Source organism: Procambarus clarkii, chromosome 9 (genome assembly GCF_040958095.1).
Source record: "Procambarus clarkii isolate CNS0578487 chromosome 9, FALCON_Pclarkii_2.0, whole genome shotgun sequence".
NCBI lineage: Eukaryota > Metazoa > Arthropoda > Malacostraca > Decapoda > Cambaridae > Procambarus > Procambarus clarkii.
Window position 1 is genome coordinate 35,894,161 of NC_091158.1, and position 20,499 is coordinate 35,914,659.

Here is a 20,499-nt window from a genome sequence, read left to right on the forward strand (position 1 = left end):
GGGAGAGTAGTGAGGGAGTGTCCGGGAGGAGTGTGTGTGTGTGGGGGGGGGGGGTGTATAGAGGGAGAGTAGTGAGGGAGTTTCCGGGAGGTGTGAACTCACCTATTTGTGCTTGCGGGGGTTGAGCTCTGGCTCTTTGGTCCCGCCTCTCAACCGTCAACCAACAGGTGTACAGGTTCCTGAGCCTATTGGGCTCTATCATATCTACATTTGAAACTGTGTATGGAGTCAGCCTCCACCACATCACTTCCTAATGCATTCCATTTGTCAACCACTCTGACACTAAAATTAATTATTTCTAATATCTCTGTGGCTCATTTGGGCACTCAGTTTCCACCTGTGTCCCCTAGTGCGTGTGCCCCTTGTGTTAAACAGCCTGTCTTTATCAACTCTGTCAATTCCTCTGAGAATCTTGTACGTGGTGATCATATCCCCCCCCCCTAACTCTTCTGTCTTCTAGCGACGTGAGGTTTAATTCCCACAGTCTCTCCTCGTAGCTCATACCTCTTAGCTCGGGTACTAGTCTGGTGGCAAACCTTTGAACTTTTTCCAGTTTGGTCTTATGCTTTACTAGATATGGACTCCACGCTGGGGCTGCATACTCCAGGATTGGTCTGACATAAGTGGTATACAAAGTTCTGAATGATTCCTTGCACAAGTGTCTAAATGCCGATCTTATGTTAGCCAACCTGGCATATGCTGCTGATGTTATCCTCTTGATGTGGGCTTCAGGGGACAGGTCTGGCGTGATTTTAACCCCCAGGTCTTTCTCTCTCTCTTTGACTCTTGAAGAATTTTATTTCCCAAATGATACCTTGTAACTGGCCTCCTGCTCCCTACATTTATCTTCATTACATTACATTTGCTTGGGTTAAACTCTAACAACCATTTGTTCCACCATTCCTTTAGTTTGTCTAGGTCTTCTTGAAGCCTCAAGCAGTCCTCCTCTGTCTTAATCCTTCTCATTATTTTGGCGTCGTCAGCAAACACTGAGAGGAATGAGTCTATACCCTCCGGGAGATCGTTTACGTTTATCAAAAACAGGATAGGGCCGGATACAGAGCCCTGTGGGACTCCACTGGTGACTTAACGCCAATCGAAGGTCTCACCCCTGACTGTAACTTTTTGCTTCCTATTGCTTAGGTATTCCCTTATCCACTGGAGCACTTTACCAGTTACTCCTGCCTGTCTCTCCAGCTTATGAACTAGCCTCTTATAGGAGACTGTATCAAAGGCTTTCCGACAGTCCAAAAAATGCAGTCTGCCCAGCCTTCTTTTTCTTCCTTAATCTTTGTCACCTGATCGTAGAATTCTATTAAGCCTGTAAGGCAAGATTTACCCTCCCTGAACCCATGTTGGCGATTTGTCACGAAGTCCCTTCTCTCCAGATGTATTACTAGATTTTTTCTCACGGTCTTCTCCATTACTTTGCATGGTATACAAGTTAAGGACACGGGCCTGTAGTTCAGTGCCTCTTGTCTGTCACCCTTTTTGTATATTGGGACCACATTAGCCGCTTTCCACATTTCTGGTAGGTCTCCCGTCTCCAGTGACCTACTATACACTATTGAGAGTGGCAAGCAGAGTGCCTCTGCACACTCTTTCAATACCCATGGTGAGATCCCGTCTGGACCAACAGCCTTTCTCACATCCAGATCCAACAGGTGTCTCTTGATCTCATCTCTCGTAATTTCGAACCCTTCCAAGGCCGCCTGGTTTACTGCCCCCTCTCCTAGCGCAGTGATCTCTCCATGTTCTATTGTGAAGACCATCTGGAACCTTTTGTTGAGTTCCTCACACACCTCTTTGTCATTTTCTGTATACCTGTCCTCGCCTGTTCTAAGTTTCATTACCTGTTCTTTCAATGTTGTTTTCCTTCTGATGTGACTATGGAGTAGCTTTGGATCGGTCTTGGCTTTGTTTGCTATATCATTTTCATAATTTTTCTCTGCTTCCCTTCTCACACTAACATACTCATTCCTGGTTTTCTGGTACCTCTCTCTGCTTTCTGGTGTTCTGTTATTTCGGAAGTTCCTCCACGCCCTTTTGTTCAGTACCTTTGCTTCCATACATGTCCTGTTAAACCATGGATTCTTCTTTTGCTTCTCGGATTTTTCCCTTTGGGCCGGGATAAACCTGTTTACTGCCTCCTGACACTTTTGGATGGCATAGTCCATCATGTCTTGTACCGACTTAGCTCTGAGGTCTGTGTCCCATAGTATATCCCTTAGGAAGTAAGTAAGTAAGTAATTATCAAAAGAAGGCACCAAACCGGGAAGGCTATGTAGCACCATCAAATACGCAAAATAATCAGAGGGTGCTAAATATCACCAAGGATGCTAATACGAGAACAAAAACGCATAAGGCGAACGATATCAAAAGTATCCAAGTCACCAAGAATTCTATCGAGGGACAGGTGACCGCGAGGGGCGGTCGGAAAGCAAGACACACGCTCGTCCTGGAAGTCAGGACATTCAAGAAGGACATGCACGACTGTAAGAGGGACAATGCAACTAGGACAATAAGGAGCAGGGCGGCGCTCCATCAAGTGACCATGGGTTAAGCGAGTATGGCCAATACGCAACCTCGCCAGAGCTGTTTCCCACCGCCGGTTACGGTGGAAGGAGGACGGCCACGAGGAAACACAACATTTAAGAGTACGTAGCTTGTTACCAGTAACAGACAACCAAGAAGCCTGCCAACGGGTAAGGACTGAGGAATGGATAACCGGGTAAAAGTCGGAATACGGAATGCCTTTACGAGAGATGGGACAAGAGCGGACAGCTTCCTTAGCGGCAGCATCCGCACGCTCATTTAAAGACACGCCAATATGGCTGGGAACCCAACAAAACTCAACCGACTTAAATTTACTGTGAACGAGAAACAGCCAATGCTGGATCTCGACAACTACTGGATGAACTGGATTAAAGCACCCGAGAGCCATGAGGGCACTACGAGAGTCAACAACAACCACAAAGGAAGACTGACAACGAGAAAGCAGGAGACGAAGAGCATAGAGAATAGCATAAAGTTCCGCTGTAAAGATGCTAGTCTCCGGAGGCAAGCGACACATATAAGTGCGATCAGGAAAAACAACAGAGTAGCCAACACCGTCCGCTGACTTAGACCCATCGGTGAAGACAGAAACGGAGCGGGAGTGAGAAGAAAAGTGCTCGAGGAAAAGGCGTTTTAGAACCGTAGGAGGGGTAAAAGCTTTAGTGATACGAGTCAAGGATGTACAAAACCGCGGAAGAGGGACCCTCCACGGGGGCAAAGAAGGAACAACACGAGGAGAAACATCAGAAATACGAACGGAAAGAGAATCCTGTAGGCGAGATAACCGGACAGAAAGAGGGAGGTGGTGAAGAGGAACAGGAACCGCAGGAGGGGTAAAAGTTAAAGCACGACAGAGGCGAGAGGAAGGATGTTGCAAGGACCGCGCAAGATAGCGAAGACAGTAGCGATCACGGCGGTCCTGGAGAGACAGGAAGCCAGTGTCAACATACAAGCTAAGGACGGGAGTCGAACGAAAGGCACCAGAACTGAGGCGCAACCCAGTATGGTGCAAAGCATCAAGACGGCGAAGAGTAGAAGGAGAAGCAGACGAGTAAGCAGGGCAACCATAATCGAGCTTAGACAGGACGAGAGAGGAATGTAAAGCAAGGAGAGTGCGCCTATCTGCCCCCCAAGAAGTATGGGACAAGACCCGAAGGAGGGTAAGGGCCTTAGAGCACTCAACACGGAGGTAAGAGATATGGGGAGACCAAGACAAACGAGTGTCAAGGAATAACCCCAAAAGCTTCGCGGAATCTTTGTATTCAAGGGGATGACCATAAAGTGACAAAGAGGGACGAAGAACAACCCGTTTCCGCGTAAAAGTCATGGCACAAGTCTTAGAAGTAGAGAACCTGAAGCCATGACCTGTGGCCCAAGACGACACGGCATCAATTGCAAGTTGAAGCCGGCGTTGAAGGAGAGGCGAATCATCACCCTGACAACAAAGGGTAAGATCATCGACATAGAGAGCGGAGAAGACACCAGAAGGAAGAGAGGAAAGAAGACCATTGAGGGCAACCAGAAAAAGAGTAGTGCTCAGAACACTACCCTGGGGCACACCTTCGTATTGCTGAAAAGAGGGAGAGAGAGCGGTACCAAGGCGCACCCGAAAGGAACGACGAGAGAGGAAGCTGCGGAGAAAGAGAGGGAGATGACCACGAAGGCCAAAAGAATGAAGTTGAGATAGGATATGATAACGCCAAGTGGTGTCGTAAGCCTTTTCTAGGTCAAAAAGGACGGCAACAACGGAGGTCTTCGCAGCAAAAGCTGTACGAATATAGACCTCCAAGTTCACCAGGACATCTGTCGTGCTGCGGCACTTGCGGAAACCAAATTGAGAAGGGGAGAGGAGGTGATGGTGTTCCAGGAACCACATCAGACGAACGTTAACCATACGTTCAAAGAGTTTGCAGACACAACTTGTGAGAGCAATAGGGCGAAAGTCCTTAGGGGAAGTACCCAGAGACCCCGGTTTGCGAACAGGGAGGACAACGGCATCGAGCCAGTCCTCAGGGACTGACGACGACTCCCAGATCCGATTATACAGACTCAGTAAATACTGAGACGTGCTCGGAGGGAGATGGCGAAGCATCTCATAATGAATACCATCGGAGCCCGCCGCCGTAGAACCGCAGAGGGCCAGGGCAGAACGAAGTTCAGAGAGAGAGAAGGGATCATTATAGGGAAGCTGAAGATGAGTGCAGAAATCTAAAGGACGAGACTCAAGGACAGGTTTACGAAGAAGGAAAGATTGGGGAAGATGAAGACCAGAGCTAACAGAAGAAAAGTGGGAACCCAGTTCGGAAGCGACCTGCAACGGGTCCGCCACAAGAGTATCATGGAGGTGAAGGACCGGTGAAACATCGGGAACGAACTTACCCGCTATCTTGCGGATACGCTTCCAGATCTGGGCCAGAGGGGTTTCGGACGTAATTGTCGAGACATAAGATGCCCAACATTCACGTTTAGCCGTACGGATGGCCCTACGGGCCACCGCACTCGCTTTCCGAAAGAAAAGAAAAGAATCGGTCGTCTGCCTACGGCGGTGCTTCTTCCAGGCTGCACGCTTACAGCGGACAGCCCGAGCACAGTCCGCATTCCACCAGGGAACGCACTTCCGTGGACCCCGAGAGGAAGAGCGAGGAATAGAGCGGAGGGCAGCGTCGAAGACAGTGTCATGAAAAAGGAGGAGAGCGCGAGAGAGGGGCAGAAGGGAGAGGTCAGAGAGAGTAGCACTGAGGGAAAATAGGGTCCAGTCCGCCTTAGCAAACTGCCACCTAGGGAAAGAGAGGGAAGGGCGAAAAGAGAAAAAGGAAACAAGGATGGGGAAATGATCACTTCCATGGAGGTCATCAAGAACCTGCCACGTGAAATCTAAGTAAAGAGAAGAAGAACAGAGAGAAAGATCAAGACAAGAAAGGGTGCGAGTTCGAGAGTCCAAATGAGTGGGCTCACCAGAATTCAGAAGAGACAGGGAAGAAGAGAGGAGAAACGGCTCAAGGAGGCGACCCCGGGTATTCGTCAGAACGTCACCCCAAAGAGAATGACGACAATTGAAGTCACCCAGCAGGAGCACAGGCTCCGGCAAGGAGTCTAGGAGGTGTTTCAAATCAGGAAGAGAGAGCGGGACACTCGGGGGGAGATAAATGGAACAAACTGTGTACCATTTCCCCACAAAGATACGAGCAGCAGAACAATGGAGAGGCGAAGGAAAAAGTAAAGGAACAAAGGGAACATCAGCCCGAATCAAGAGAGCAGAAGAATTAGAAGCCCCAGCAATGGCTGGGGGGGGGGGAGAGAAAGGAATAGCCACGAAAACGACCAGGACGAGCACCAAGCATTGGCTCCTGGAGACAGACACAAAGGGGCGAAAACCGCGAAACCAGAAGTTGGAGTTCGAGGAAATTGGCGTAATAACCTCGAACGTTCCATTGAAGAATGGACAACGACGAGAAGAGAAAGGACAAAAACAGAGAACAAGGAAGAAACAAAGGCGAAAGACCAACAGAGCACGTTAAAGAATATCAGGGTCGGGATCAGGGTCAGCAAAGTCAGGGTTAGGGGGCATGGGTAAACTGAGCAAAGACGGAGGGAAGGAAACGGGAGAACAGATCAGAGGTGGGCGGGCAGGGTCCGGAGGAGGAGGAGGAGGAGGAGGAGGAGGAGACAACGGAGAGGAGCAGTCAAGGACAGCAGCAGGAAGAGGGGGAGTAGAAAGAGAGGAGCGCACCCCAGCAAGAGCAGCAACCGAAAGGGAAGCAGGGGCCAAAGAAACCTCCATAGCAGAAACAGGGGGCGTAAGCACTGAAACGGGAGGGGAAGGAGCAACAGAGCCAGAAGGAGGAGCTGAGGAAGAAAGCGAAGCCTTCTTACCCGCCGGGGAAGAGGAAGGAGAGGAGCCAGGCTTACGCTTCTGACTTAAAGAGACCGGTGTCCCAGCAACTACGTACCGGGCAACGGATTCCAGTGTCTCAACAGGAGAAGCCGAACGAGAGCACACACGACGGCCGTTAGGAGAACGATGGACATCCGCCCGCACCGACAGGCGGCGGGGAGAGCCGATAGATGGAGGAAGAGGATGGGAAGGAGGATCGGAGGGGGACGAGGAAGAAGACACAGAAGACACGACAGACCGGGTAGAAGGAAGGGGAACCCCAGACAGAGGACCAGGAGGAGGATCCTTCGGGAGAGAACCCAAAGGGACAGAGGAGGGGGCAGTGGGCGCATCAGGGTCCAAGGCCCGGAAACGGTTGTGAGTCTGAGGAAGGCGGGAAGGATGAGGAGAGGAAGAGCGCAACACGCGAGCATACGAGATATTAGCATAAGGCGGGAGCCGGCGAACCTGGCGCCTCGCCTCAGGAAAAGATAAACGCTCCCGGTGCTTCAAGTTGAGGACGGCTGCCTCAAGCTTGTAATGGACACACGCACGGGAGAAGGTAGGATGGGCCTCACCGCAGTTGAGGCAACGAGCCTGGGGAGAAGCGCACTCCGACTTAGAGTGACCTTCGCCACCACACAAAGGACAGAGAGAGACAGTCCCGGAGCAGCGGAGGGCACCATGCCCAAACCTCCAGCACTTGTTGCAGAGCCGAGGAGAAGGAATGTACTCCTGGACAGAGCACCTGGCACCAGCAAGAATGACAGAGGGTGGAAGGGTCCTACCATCAAAGGTAATCTTCACAACCCGGAGGGGTTGACGGCGACTACCACGAGGGGGACGAGTAAACGTGTCCACCTGGAGAATAGAATGGCCCTGGGCAGCGAGGATATGTCGAATATCGTCGTGGCAGTCGCGCAGGTCCCGAACACCGGTCGCAACATGGGGCGGGAGCAAAATAGTGCCAACACTGGCATTCAACTGAACGTTCTTCGAGACCCGAACGGGGGTCTCGCCAAGGCAGGATAAGGCAGCCAAGCGGGAAGCAGCATCCTGAGAAGGAGCAGCAACGACACGTGTACCGAGACGAGTGGGGTTGAAAGTAATGGAGGCATCCACGGAATCAATGAGATGTCGATGGAGGGAGAAATCGTCAGGAGGCGCAGAATCAAGAGGGAGGAGATCAAAATATTTGGCCCACGAAGCGGGACCAAACAAGGCTTGATAGGTAGCAGAACTGGAAGGAATCGAGCGAGGGCGGCCGTGACGAGGACGGCGGTGAGAACCCCCAGAGAGAGAGGGGTTAAAAGGCGCAGTAGTTACAACTAGAGAAGGGTCCGCGCCAGGGGACGAGGTAGTCACCACTGGGGGCTTGGGGCTCGACCCAACCACAGAGGAGGGAGGGGAGCCAGAGGAAGGAGTCAGAGAGGCCAAAGGAGGAGCAAGGTCGGGGCCCAATGCAGCGGAGGCTACAGAGCCCGGTCTTCCAATACGGACCGACTCGGGGGCTTGGTCGCCCACCCCACGAGCCTGAGAAGGTAAACCAGAAGAAGCCGAAGCAGGGGTAATCATCATGACGAAAGAAAGAATTCACTCACGAATGTGCCCCCACACCCACCATGGAGCCACAATTAGAGGCAGGACACCCAACAAGAAGCTATCGCCGATCTTGTCGGGGCCTCCTAGGGGTGCGTCGCGAGTATACGCCCCACAAACGCCACCTTAAGAAACCGACAGTCCGTCGAGATCGGGTTCAGTGACGAAGTGGGGATTGACAATAAAAGGTTCCCCTCGCTCTCGACGTCGGGTACTGCAGTTATACGGGTGCATGAGTATGCCTCCTCAAGCACCCGGGCGTCAAAATAGAAGAAGTCCAAGGGAAGAACCAGAACGAGCAAAAGGTCGGTAGGAAACGGCAAGCAGCTAGGAGAAGAGGGGGGAGAAAAACGAAACAGAAGGAAAAGGAAAAGATGCCCAGCAGAATTGGAGAGGATGGCAGCAGGAGCACAAGGCTAGAAAAGGACAGAGGACTGTCCCAAGGAGCATCACACTCCGGCAGCTGCCCACTAAGCCCCCACACGGCGACAACGAGCTGAGCGGGGAGGGGGTATCCCTTAGGAAACTTCTAATCCCCTCATAATTCCCCTTTCAGTATGCCAGCCTTTTGTTTTCTAGTTCTTTTTTGAGGGAGATTAGTCCTAGCTCTACCAAGTACGCAAAGATCAATACACTGTGATCACTCATTCCTAAGGGTGCTTCCATCTTAACCTCCCTTATATCCCACTCATGAAGGGTAAATACCAGATCAAGCATAGCTGGTTCATTCTCCCCTCTCATTCTTGTCGGTCCCTTGATGTGCTGGCTTAGAAAGTTTCTTGTTGCCGCGTCCCAACCTGTCCTCTTAAAAAGAACGTCGCTTTTGGCCGTTTGCCCGTATGACCGAATTTGGACATAATTTAAAAATGAAAAAAAAATGAAAATAAATTTGGGATTTTTTTTTTCAACAACAGTAAGTTAAGGGTCCTCTGATAGGTTAGGTTGGCAGGAAATTCTCATAAAGTTTCAAAACGTTAATTTAAAGTGTCCTCTTATAACCTCTGCGCGTACGCCGGACGACTCAAATAGAAAACGGAACAGAACGTCACTTTTGTGAGTCGATTTCATTTCAAATTACGTCCAAATTTGGCCATAGTGCGCATACGGGCGAAAAGTGACGTTATTTTTAACAGGAGGGTTGCGCGTCCAGCAGCTTAGCTCTCCATGTATCTGGTCCTCCATGCGGGTCTCTGTTCTCCCAATCAATCTTCCCGTGGTTGAAATCCCCCATGATTAGTTGTCCAGATCCATTCCTACTAGCGAGAGACGCTGTTCTCTCTATTATGTTAATTATGGCCATGTTGTTTCTATCATATTCCTGTCTGGGTCTTCTGTCATTTGGTGGTGGATTATATATGACTGCAACTACAATTCTTTGTCCTCAAGTTGCTATTGTACCTGTTATATAGTCACTGAAATCTTCACAGCCCTGAATAACCATTTCCTCAAAATCCCAACCTTTTCTTACCAGCAGAGCTACACCACCACCTCTTCTTCCTTCTCTCTCTTTCCTCACAACACAGTAGTCCTGTGGAAACACTGCATTTGTTAAGGTTTTAGTTAGCTTTGTTTCTGTGAGTGCTATTATGTCTGGGTTTTCTTCAAGTACCCATATTCAGTGTTGGGGGGGGAGGGGGAGTGTGAAGAGGGAGAGTAGTGAGGGAGTGTCCAGGAGGAGTGTGAGGTGGGGGGGAGGGAGAATGTGCAGAGGGAGAGTAGTGAGAGAGTGTCCTAGAGGTGTGTGAGGGGGGGGGGGAGGAGAGTGGGATAGTAGGGGGATGATGAGGACAGGTAGATGGCAGCCCACCAGGGTCCTGGTGGTGGTGGAGGGAGACAATAGGCTGGCCGGGGCAGGTGTCAGCCCACCAGGGTCCAGGTGGTGGTGGGGGGGAGACAACAGGCTGGCCGGGGCAGGTGTCAGCCCACCAGGGTCCAGGTGGTGGTGGGGGGAGACAACAGGCTGGCCGGGGCAGGTGTCAGCCCACCAGGGTCCAGGTGGTGGTGGGGGGAGACAACAGGCAGGCCGGGGCAGGTGTCAGCCCACCAGGGTCCAGGTGGTGGTGGGGGGAGACAACAGGCTGGCCGGGGCAGGTGTCAGCCCACCAGGGTCCAGGTGGTGGTGGGGGGAGACAACAGGCAGGCCGGGGCAGGTGTCAGCCCACCAGGGTCCAGGTGGTGGTGGGGGGAGACAACAGGCAGGCCAGGGCAGGTGTCAGCCCACCAGGGTCCAGGTGGTGGTGGGGGGAGACAACAGGCAGGCCGGGGCAGGTGTCAGCCCACCAGGGTCCAGGTGGTGGTGGGGGGAGACAACAGGCTGGCCGGGGCAGGTGTCAGCCCACCAGGGTCCAGGTGGTGGTGGGGGGGAGACAACAGGCTGGCCGGGGCAGGTGTCAGCCCACCAGGGTCCAGGTGGTGGTGGGGGGGAGACAACAGGCTGGCCGGGGCAGGTGTCAGCCCACCAGGGTCCAGGTGGTGGTGGGGGGAGACAACAGGCTGGCCGGGGCAGGTGTCAGCCCACCAGGGTCCAGGTGGTGGTGGGGGGAGACAACAGGCAGGCCGCGGCAGGTGTCAGCCCACCAGGGTCTTGGTGGTGGTGGGGGGAGACAACAGGCAGGCCGCGGCAGGTGTCAGCCCACCAGCGACGGGTGGGGGGTGGGTGGGTCAGTATTGCGGGGAACCCTCAGGTGGTGGCAAGTCTCGCGTCATCGGGGCGTCCCGCCAATGTAAAGTTTTCCTATTATGTTTTTTGTGTTTTCTTTACACAGAGTTTATGTCCAGCTGTAGCAACTGCTGGTTCTTATTGTTGGGGTCCAGCTGTAGCAACTGCTGGTTCTTATTGTTGGGGTCCAGCTGTAGCAACTGCTGGTTCTTATTGTTGGGGTCCAGCTGTAGCAACTGCTGGTTCTTATTGTTGGGGTCCAGCTGTAGCAACTGCTGGTTCTTATTGTTGGGGTCCAGCTGTAGCAACTGCTGGTTCTTATTGTTGGGGTCCAGCTGTAGCAACTGCTGGTTCTTATTGTTGGGGTCCAGCTGTAGCAACTGCTGGTTCTTATTGTTGGGGTCCAGCTGTAGCAACTGCTGGTTCTTATTGTTGGGGTCCAGCTGTAGCAACTGCTGGTTCTTATTGTTGGGGTCCAGCTGTAGCAACTGCTGGTTCTCATAGTTGGGGTCCAGCTGTAGCAACTGCTGGTTCTCATAGTTGGGGTCCAGCTGTAGCAACTGCTGGTTCTCATAGTTGGGGTCCAGCTGTAGCAACTGCTGGTTCTCATAGTTGGGGTCCAGCTGTAACAACTGCTGGTTCTCATAGTTGGGGTCCAGCTGTAGCAACTGCTGGTTCTTATTGTTGGGGTCCAGTTGTAGCAACTGCTGGTTCTTATTGTTGGGGTCCAGTTGTAGCAACTGCTGGGTCTCATAGTTGGGGTCCAGCTGTAGCAACTGCTGGATCTTATTGTTGGGGTCCAGTTGTAGCAACTGCTGGTTCTTATTGTTGGGGTCCAGTTGTAGCAACTGCTGGTTCTTATTGTTGGGGTCCAGCTGTAGCAACTGCTGGTTCTTATTGTTGGGGTCCAGCTGTAGCAACTCTTGGGTCTCATAGTTGGGGTCCAGCTGTAGCAACTGCTGGTTCTCATAGTTGGGGTCCAGCTGTAGCAACTCTTGGGTCTCATAGTTGGGGTCCAGCTGTAGCAACTGCTGGGTGTCATAGTTGGGGTCCAGCTGTAGCAACTGCTGGTTCTCCTAATTGGGTTCCAGTAGTAACTCGTGGTTTTCATAATGCAGTGTACATTTCCCCATCTGTATTGTCACGTTGAAGTTCTGACTCTTCTTGTTTCAATTTGCTTCGTACCCAGTTCATTAAAAAAAAACTGGTGACACCCATATCTCAAGTGCCTAATATATAAATATAAAAGGAAATGTTCGTTTGTTCAAAATCGTTAATCTCCGAAAGTTCTTCACCGATTGTTTTGAAATTTTCACACAACGTTCTATTCGCATCCGATCAGGTTTTTATGTACAAATTATATTGATGTCTCGTATGCGACGGAATAATACATGCTCTTTTTGAAATGTTTTGTTTTTCATATGTTTTTCATGTGAAAGAAATCTTCAAAACCTCTTTACCGATTGCTTTGAAATTTTGACACGGCGTTGCATTCGAATTGGGGAGTGTTTCTATATACTTAATATATACATACCTTACCTGTGACTGGAGAAAACATGCTTTTTTTTAAAAAAACATCGACATCTGTTGGATGTAAGAGTAACACACGCTGTAATCTCCCAAAGTTCTTCACCAATTGCTTTGAAATTCTGACACAACATTCCATTCGAATATGCGCGTCCTTTTATATACCTACTATTATATACCTACTATATAGATACCACCTCTGTGACAGGAAAAAAAAACATGCATTTTTGAAAAACAGCGCCATCTGTTGCACATAATAGCAACATGCACGTTATACTAAATGTCACGAATTCCATTTGAATGTTCCCGATTGCATTGATAAATTTTAATTTCATAGGTTTTGATTTGTTTTATTTTTATTGAATTATTTTGTGTGACATTGTGTTAGAATTGAGCTGTGTTGTTTACCATACCGATCATTTCGTAAGTATGCCACACCTGTTACAGGTAAAACTATACATTTTTTAAAAAACAGCGCCATCTGTTGCATGTAAGAGGAACACACATGCTATTCTAAATATGTAACAATTCCATTTCAATGTTTCTATGTTTGTTAAATTGAATTTTCATAGATTTTTATTCATTTTTCATTTTGATTTAATTTTGTGTGAATTGCGTTGGAACTGAGCTGTGTTGTTTACCATACCTTTCACTTTGGGAGTATAGTTTATTTTTTTACTTTTCATATTTCCATTTCATTTTTTAACTGTTTTTCTTATATTTCAGTGATGGGAACATCAGATCACTTGATGTTCCTAATTTTCTGATGGGAACATCAGACCATTTGGGAAGGCATCGGACGAGGGAGTGGGGAATGGTGGGGATGACGAGGGGACGGAAGTGAGAGATGGTGGGGAGGACGAGGGGACAAGGGAGGGGGTAATGGTGGGGAAGGACGAGGGGACGGGGGAGTTTGGGATGGTGGGGACGAGGGGACGGTGGAGTGAGGAATGGTTGGGAGGACAAGGGGACGGTGGAGTGAGGAATGGTTTGGAGGCCGAGGAGACGGGGGAGGGGGGAAATTGTGGGGGTGGGGGGGACTGGGGGACTGGGATGGTTTCAGGGGACAGGAATATATACTAGCAGTAACCGGTCAATGCGTGATCGGGTACTGCTAGCATATATATATATATATATATATATATATATATATATATATATATATATATATATATATATATATATATATATATATTATTAAATATGACCGAAAAAGTAAGATTAATAATTCTAACACGAATTTTCTCAATCTTTCGTACATTACGCTTCACTGTTGGAGGTAAATCAAAAATCAATTCTCCAAAATTCATTTTTATGAATTTTTATGAATGAGCCATCTCTTGGTCGTGGAATTGCCATAGGTCCTCCATTCTACGACCAAGAGATGGCTTTCTGAACCTTGCAGGAATTAACCTCACTGAGGACCAAGTCACTCTTAAATCTGGGCATAAACTGTCATGTTATGTCCAGACCGAGTGAGATGGCCCGGAAAGTAGAGTTGGAAATTCTGTTGGACGACATATTCGACCTCGAGACACAAAAGAAGGTCACTACCAAAGATACCTTACAAGCAGAACTTATTGCAGAAGGAGGAAAGAATCGAGGCAACTACAGAAGCACCATACTGTCCCCCGAGCTTAAAGCGGCAGCTAAAAGCCTTCGTGAGAACAAGGAGATAGTTGTCAGGAGAGGTGACAAGTCGCCAATATATGTCATTCTTAAAAAAGACGAATATCTGGCGAAAATGAACATCATACTCTCTGACCAAACTAAGTTCCAAAGGGTAACGAAGGACACTACAGCCGAATTAAAAGCAAAGGTCAACAAACTGATCGAAACTGTGAACGCCAAGAAATCCGGACTCCACCTGCCAAAGATCATTGGGGAATATAAACCTGGATATGCGTATGGAAATGTCAAGACGCACAAGCCTGGAAACCCACTTCGGCCAATCATTAGCCAGATACCCACACCCACGTACAGACTATCGAAGCGACTCAACGGCCTGCTGACTCCTTATGTTCCTTGCGCCTTCAGCCTGAAGTCTCCAAAGGAATTTGTTGACTTACTGCGGGGCACACGGGCCACAGGGATAAGAGCCTCGTTGGACGTAGAATCGCTGTTTACCAACGTACCTGTGGACGAGACAATCGGAATGATAGCCGACAGAGTGTATCGTGATCCAGCCTGTACTCCTCTTGACATACCAGAAAATATTCTGAGGAAACTACTCCAAGCTTGTACTAAAGAGGCACCCTTCTTGAGCCCGGATGGGCACATGTATAAGCAAGTAGATGGGGTCGCCATGGGTTCTCCCCTAGGTGTCCTGTTTGCAAACTTCTACATGGGTACCATCGAGCAAAAAGTCTTAGTCGACTTGAACTTGAAACCGGCCATATACTGCAGGTATGTTGACGACATTTTTACACAGGTACCTGATGTCAGACATCTGCAGGAGCTGAAGGAGGCATTTGAGCAGAGTTCCGTGCTGCGTTTCACTTACGAGATGGAAAAGGATGGGAAGCTGCCCTTTCTAGATGTAACAGTCATGGAAAAGGGCGGAGGTTTCCACACTGCAGTCTACACTAAGGAAACAAACATAGGAATGTGCCTAAATGCCAACAGCGACTGCCCAGACAGGTACAAGAGGAGTGTTGTTAACGCATATGTCGACCGTGCTCTCAGCCACAGCTCAGAATGGAAGCAAGTCGACGAAGAACTCTATAGGGTAAGGCAGGTCCTAGTCAATAACGGCTTCTCCAATGGTTTCGTCGAAGACATCATAAGAAGGAAAGTGAAAAGCCATGCAACCTCTGAAGAGACAACTAACACAACACCTATACCCCCTATTAGACTATTTTACAGGATCTTCTTTTCCACAGCTCATAAAACGGAGGAAAGGGTCCTGAAAGATATTGTTAATAGAAACGTTATCCCTACAGACAAAAATCAGAGGATACAACTGACGATTTACTATAAAACCAGAAAAACGGCCAGCCTACTCATGAGAAACTCTCCAGACACAAAACAGAACGCTTTAAAAGAGACTAACGTCGTCTATGCCTTCAAATGCCCACTTGGGGACTGTAAGCTCCAAAAAACCCAGTATATAGGCAAGACAACAACGTCTCTTTCTAGGCGTTTAACGATGCATAAGCAACAGGGCTCCATTAAGGAACATATAATCTCTTCCCACAACCAAACCATCGCCAGAGAAATCCTAGTAAACAACACAGAAATCATCGATAGATACAGCGATAGCAGGCGGCATGACGTTTGCGAGGCACTACACATCAAGAAGTCAACACCAGCAATCAACAGCCAATTATTGCACAACTATATTCTACCCACCTCAAGACTCCGCTCCAATATAGAAGCATCAAGAAATATGGACCAATAGGCTTTCTACAAACACTTCTATTCAATATCCATTACTTCGTGTTCTGTCTTGTGTTGATGAAATTAATAACCTATTAATACCACATTTTGTTCTGTCTTGTGTTAATGCCACATCACCCCTTCCACCTCACTCAAATGTAGATATAAAATCGGAGATACGTGTATTTGTGAACTAAAGTCTTTGAAAATGTAATAAGTTTTACGAAACGCGCCCGTGTCGCGTCAGACTAGAAATAAAAATGAATTTTGGAGAATTGATTTTTGATTTACCTCCAACAGTGAAGCGTAATGTACGAAAGATTGAGAAAATTCGTGTTAGAATTATTAATCTTACTTTTTCGGTCATATTTAATAATATATGTCCACAGGAAAGACTGCTACCAAAATATACTAATATATATATATATATATATATATATATATATATATATATATATATGTATATATATATATATAATAATATGTGTATGTATATTTTGGTAGCAGTCTTTCTTGTAAACATATGTTGTTGAATATGACCGAAAGGGTAAGATTAATGATTCTAACACGAATCTTCTAAATATTTCTTACGTTTTTCTTCACTCTCAAGGGTAATTGAAAAATTTAATTTCTAAAGTTTATTTTCACCTTTTTATTTTTAGTCTGACACCTAGAAGCGTTTTGCAAGAGCCTTTTCGCATTTTCAAAGACAAATTTTATGTTCTCCGTTTCATGCTTATATTTGTTTTTGGGTGAGGTGATATGACATTAATGTTGTTCGGTGAAGTGAAAGAACAAAAAGCAATGGGTAATAACTGGGTAAAGATAATTTTACATAGTCAGAACACAAATCAATGGATAAATTGCGTAATTTCTCTTCTTGCTTCTGTTTCGATTCAGGATCTTTAAGTGGGTAGAATGTAATTATGTGTTAATTGGCTTTTGATTGCTAGTTTTGACTTTTTGATGTGTAGGGCCTCGCTGATATCGAGTCTCCTGTTATCGTTGTTTCTGTCGATAATTTCTGTGTTGCTTGTTAAGATTTCTCTGGTGATGGTCTGGTTTGTGTGAGGAGATTATGTGCTCCCTGATGGAGCCCTGTTGTTTATGCATTGTTAATCGCCTAGAAAGAGATGTTGTTGTCTTGCCTATATACTATGATCTTTGGGGCTGACAGTCCTCAAGTAGGCATGTGAAGGCATAGACGACGTTGGTTTTTCTGAAGGCGTTATGTTTGGTGTCTGAAGAGTTCTTCGTGAGTAAGTTGGCCATGTTCTTGTTTTTGTAGTAAATTGTTAATTGTATCTTTTGATTTTTGTCTATGGGGATAACGTTCCTATTAATAATATTTTTAAGGACACATTCCTCCGTTTTGTGAGCTGTCGAAAAGAAGTTCCTGTAAAACAGTCTAATGGGAGGTACAAGTGTTGTGCTAGTTGACTCTTCAGAGCTTGCATGGCATTTCACCATTCTTTTGATGAGAAGCCATTGTTGACAAGGACCTGCCTTACTCTACAGAGTTCTTCGTTGACTTGCTTCCAACCAGAGCTGTGAGTGAGAGCTCGGTCGACGTAATCATTGACGACACTCGTCTTGTACCTGTCTGTGCAATTAAAATATATATATATATATATATATATATATATATATATATATATATATATATATATATATATATATATATATATATATATATACCCAAGATTACCATAAAGTGCCGTTGGGGCGGTGGGGAAATAGCCTTGGCTACCATCGTCTATTGTATGGTAATTGATGGTCGAGTGGTTAAGATACCATGTACATGGGTTCGAGTCACTTCTAGGGTGTGGAGTTTTCAGTTGCATATATGCCTGGAGGCCATTCAAACTTGTTATATATATATATAGAGGAAAATTGAAACAGAAATTTTCTTAAGTACTTTCGTATATTAATACATCTTCAGAAGGAGTTACTCCTTGTGAAGATGTATTAATATACGAAAGTACTTAAGGAAATTCCCGTTTCAATTTTCCTCCGTGGTCTAACACTGTCATATTATATATATATATATATATATATATATATATATATATATATATATATATATATATATATATATATATATATATATATATATATATATATTGAATATGACCGCATATTCTGTATTTATTATTTTCTGGTTTAGGGCTTCTATCCCTGTAACTATTTTCTTAGCATCAGGGCTTAATTGAAATAAGGAATCATTCCTTCTGAAGTTGTATTTAATATACGAAAGTACTTAAGGAAATTCCTGTTTCATTTTCCTCCGTGGTCTGACATTGTCAAATTCTCAATCACGTGTTTATTTTCGTGATACACACACACACACACATTATATATATATATATATATATATATATATATATATATATATATATATATATATATATATATATATATATATATGTGTGTGTGTGTGTGTATCACGAAAATAAACACGTGATTGAGAATTTGACAATGTCAGACCACGGAGGAAAATGAAACAGGAATTTCCTTAAGTACTTTCGTATATTAAATACAACTTCAGAAGGAATGATTCCTTATTTCAATTAAGCCCTGATGCTAAGAAAATAGTTACAGGGATAGAAGCCCTAAACCAGAAAATAATAAATACAGAATATGCGGTCATATTCAATATATATATATATATATATATATATATATATATATATATATATATATATATATATATATATATATATATATATATATATATATATATATATATATATATATATATATATATATATATATGGGCAGGATGGCAGATAATGCTAGTCTCAACGGTGAAATAATGTTTAACAAGCGAATCATTAAGGTGATGTTTATTAAGAGTTCGACAGTTATTCACTCTCTCAGTCTGACAGTCAAATATACATAGAGAGAAAATATATAAGATTCTAAGTCCTCAAAGGATGGTAATCAATAATTTTTTCTTTAGCAAACATAATTTCAAGTTCATCTTCACACATTTAAAGTTCTACCTAAGTTCTACATACTCTACTTCATTCATCTTAGGTCATTTTTTTCATACCTTATCTAAATAACAAATGCTCCTACAATATTTTGTTTTCTTTTATTTCAATACTGAAACATTACATCATTCTTCATTTTTGCATCATCATCATTATCATTGTCATTATCATCATCATCATGCAACATAGACAAGAGCTGTACTACATCATGTGCAACATATATTGCACGGGATCCCGCGTCCGGTTCTAGTCCTCAATCCTCCAACTCATGACCTGTGACCTCTTACTGACCTCCTTGCTGCCAACATTTAAAGTGACAGCGCTCGATCCGATGACATTTAATAACTTCATAATGACAAAATCTATCGATCTTTCTGCCATAATTTAAAATTTATAACTTAGACATTACAGCTAGGACTACCAGTGTTGTTCTGTAACATCAACTACTGTCCTCAGGGACAGTACAGCCAGGACTACCAGTGTTGTTCTGTAACATCAACTACTGTCCTCAAGGACAGTACAGCCAGGACTACCAGTGTTGTTCTGTAACATCAACTACTGTCCTCAGGGACAGTACAGCCAGGACTACCAGTGTTGTTCTGTAACATCAACTACTGTCCTCAGGGACAGTACAGCCAGGACTACCAGTGTTGTTCTGTAACATCAACTACTGTCCTCAGGGACAGTACAGCCAGGACTACCAGTGTTGTTCTGTAACATCAATTACTGTCCACAGAGATAGTACAGACAGGACTACCAGTGTTGTTCTGTAACATCAATTACTGTCCACAGAGATAGTACAGACAGGACTACCAGTGTTGTTCTGTAACATCAATTACTGTCCACAGAGATAGTACAGACAGGACTACCAGTGTTGTTCTGTAACAACTACTGTCCTCAGAGATAGTACAGACAGGACTACCAGTGTTGTTCTGTAACAACTACTGTCCACAGAGATAGTACAGACAGGACTACCAGTGTTGTTCTGTAACAACAACTACTGTCCACAGAGGTAATGCAACTAGGACTACCATTCTTGTTCCGTAGCATCATCTACTGTCCAACACTTTTAATTCAAAATGGAAGAACCTGCCTTTTGGTAATTTCTTTAATATTATGTTTTCAGAAAGTTATTTTTCTACTTGCCAATTAGTCCAAATTATCCCTCATTGGTTTGAGATAAACCTTACCTTCCTGTGTGTAGTCAACTGCGAGCTTATGTTGACAGGCGGCTGCATCAGCTGAAACAATCAACCAGTTCGTTAGCAAGACAACGCGGGGCAAGATCCCAGTCCTGGTGACCGCCGCCGACGTCAGAGATGTGCCGATGGTGCTGGTGAACGCTGCCTACTTCAAGGGCCTTTGGCTGACCTCCTTCAAGAAACAAGATACATCAAAAAGGAAGTTTTTCACCACCCCGGACCAGCACACTCTCGTTGACATGATGACGCAAACTGCTGACTTCAGAATCGGTGAGTTAACTGCTGCGTCCTCAACTAATAAGTTAAAAGATTAAATAATATGTAATAATTTGTTTTGGTTTATTAGTCGATGTCCACTGCTTTAGTGAACATTATAATGTTTGTACTCACCTAGATTGTACTCACCTAGTTGTGTTTGCGGGGGTTGAGCTCTGGCTCTTTGGTCCCGCCTCTCAACCGTCAATCAACAGGTGTACAGATTCATGAGCCTATCGGGCTCTGTCATATCTGCACTTGAAACTGTGTATGGAGTCAGCCTCCACCACATCACTTCCTAGTGCATTCCATTTGTCAACCACTCTGACACTAAAAAAGTTCTTTCTAATATCTCTGTGGCTCATTTGGGCACTCAGTTTCCACCTGTGTCCCCTTGTGCGTGTTCCCCTTGTGTTAAATAGACTGTCTTTATCTACCCTATCAATCCCCTTC

General features: G+C 46.0%; 1 protein-coding gene across 1 annotated transcript in view; it reads left to right on the forward strand.

The window, feature by feature from the left end:
- Positions 1–20,499, forward strand: part of LOC138362736 (serpin B3-like) — a 433,705-nt gene that overhangs the window by 19,831 nt on the left and 393,375 nt on the right. The window contains exon 2 of the mRNA XM_069321300.1: positions 19,818–20,061. Within this exon, the coding sequence (XP_069177401.1) occupies positions 19,917–20,061 (145 nt within the window). The 5' untranslated portion in view covers positions 19,818–19,916. The remainder of the gene's footprint in view (positions 1–19,817; positions 20,062–20,499) is intronic.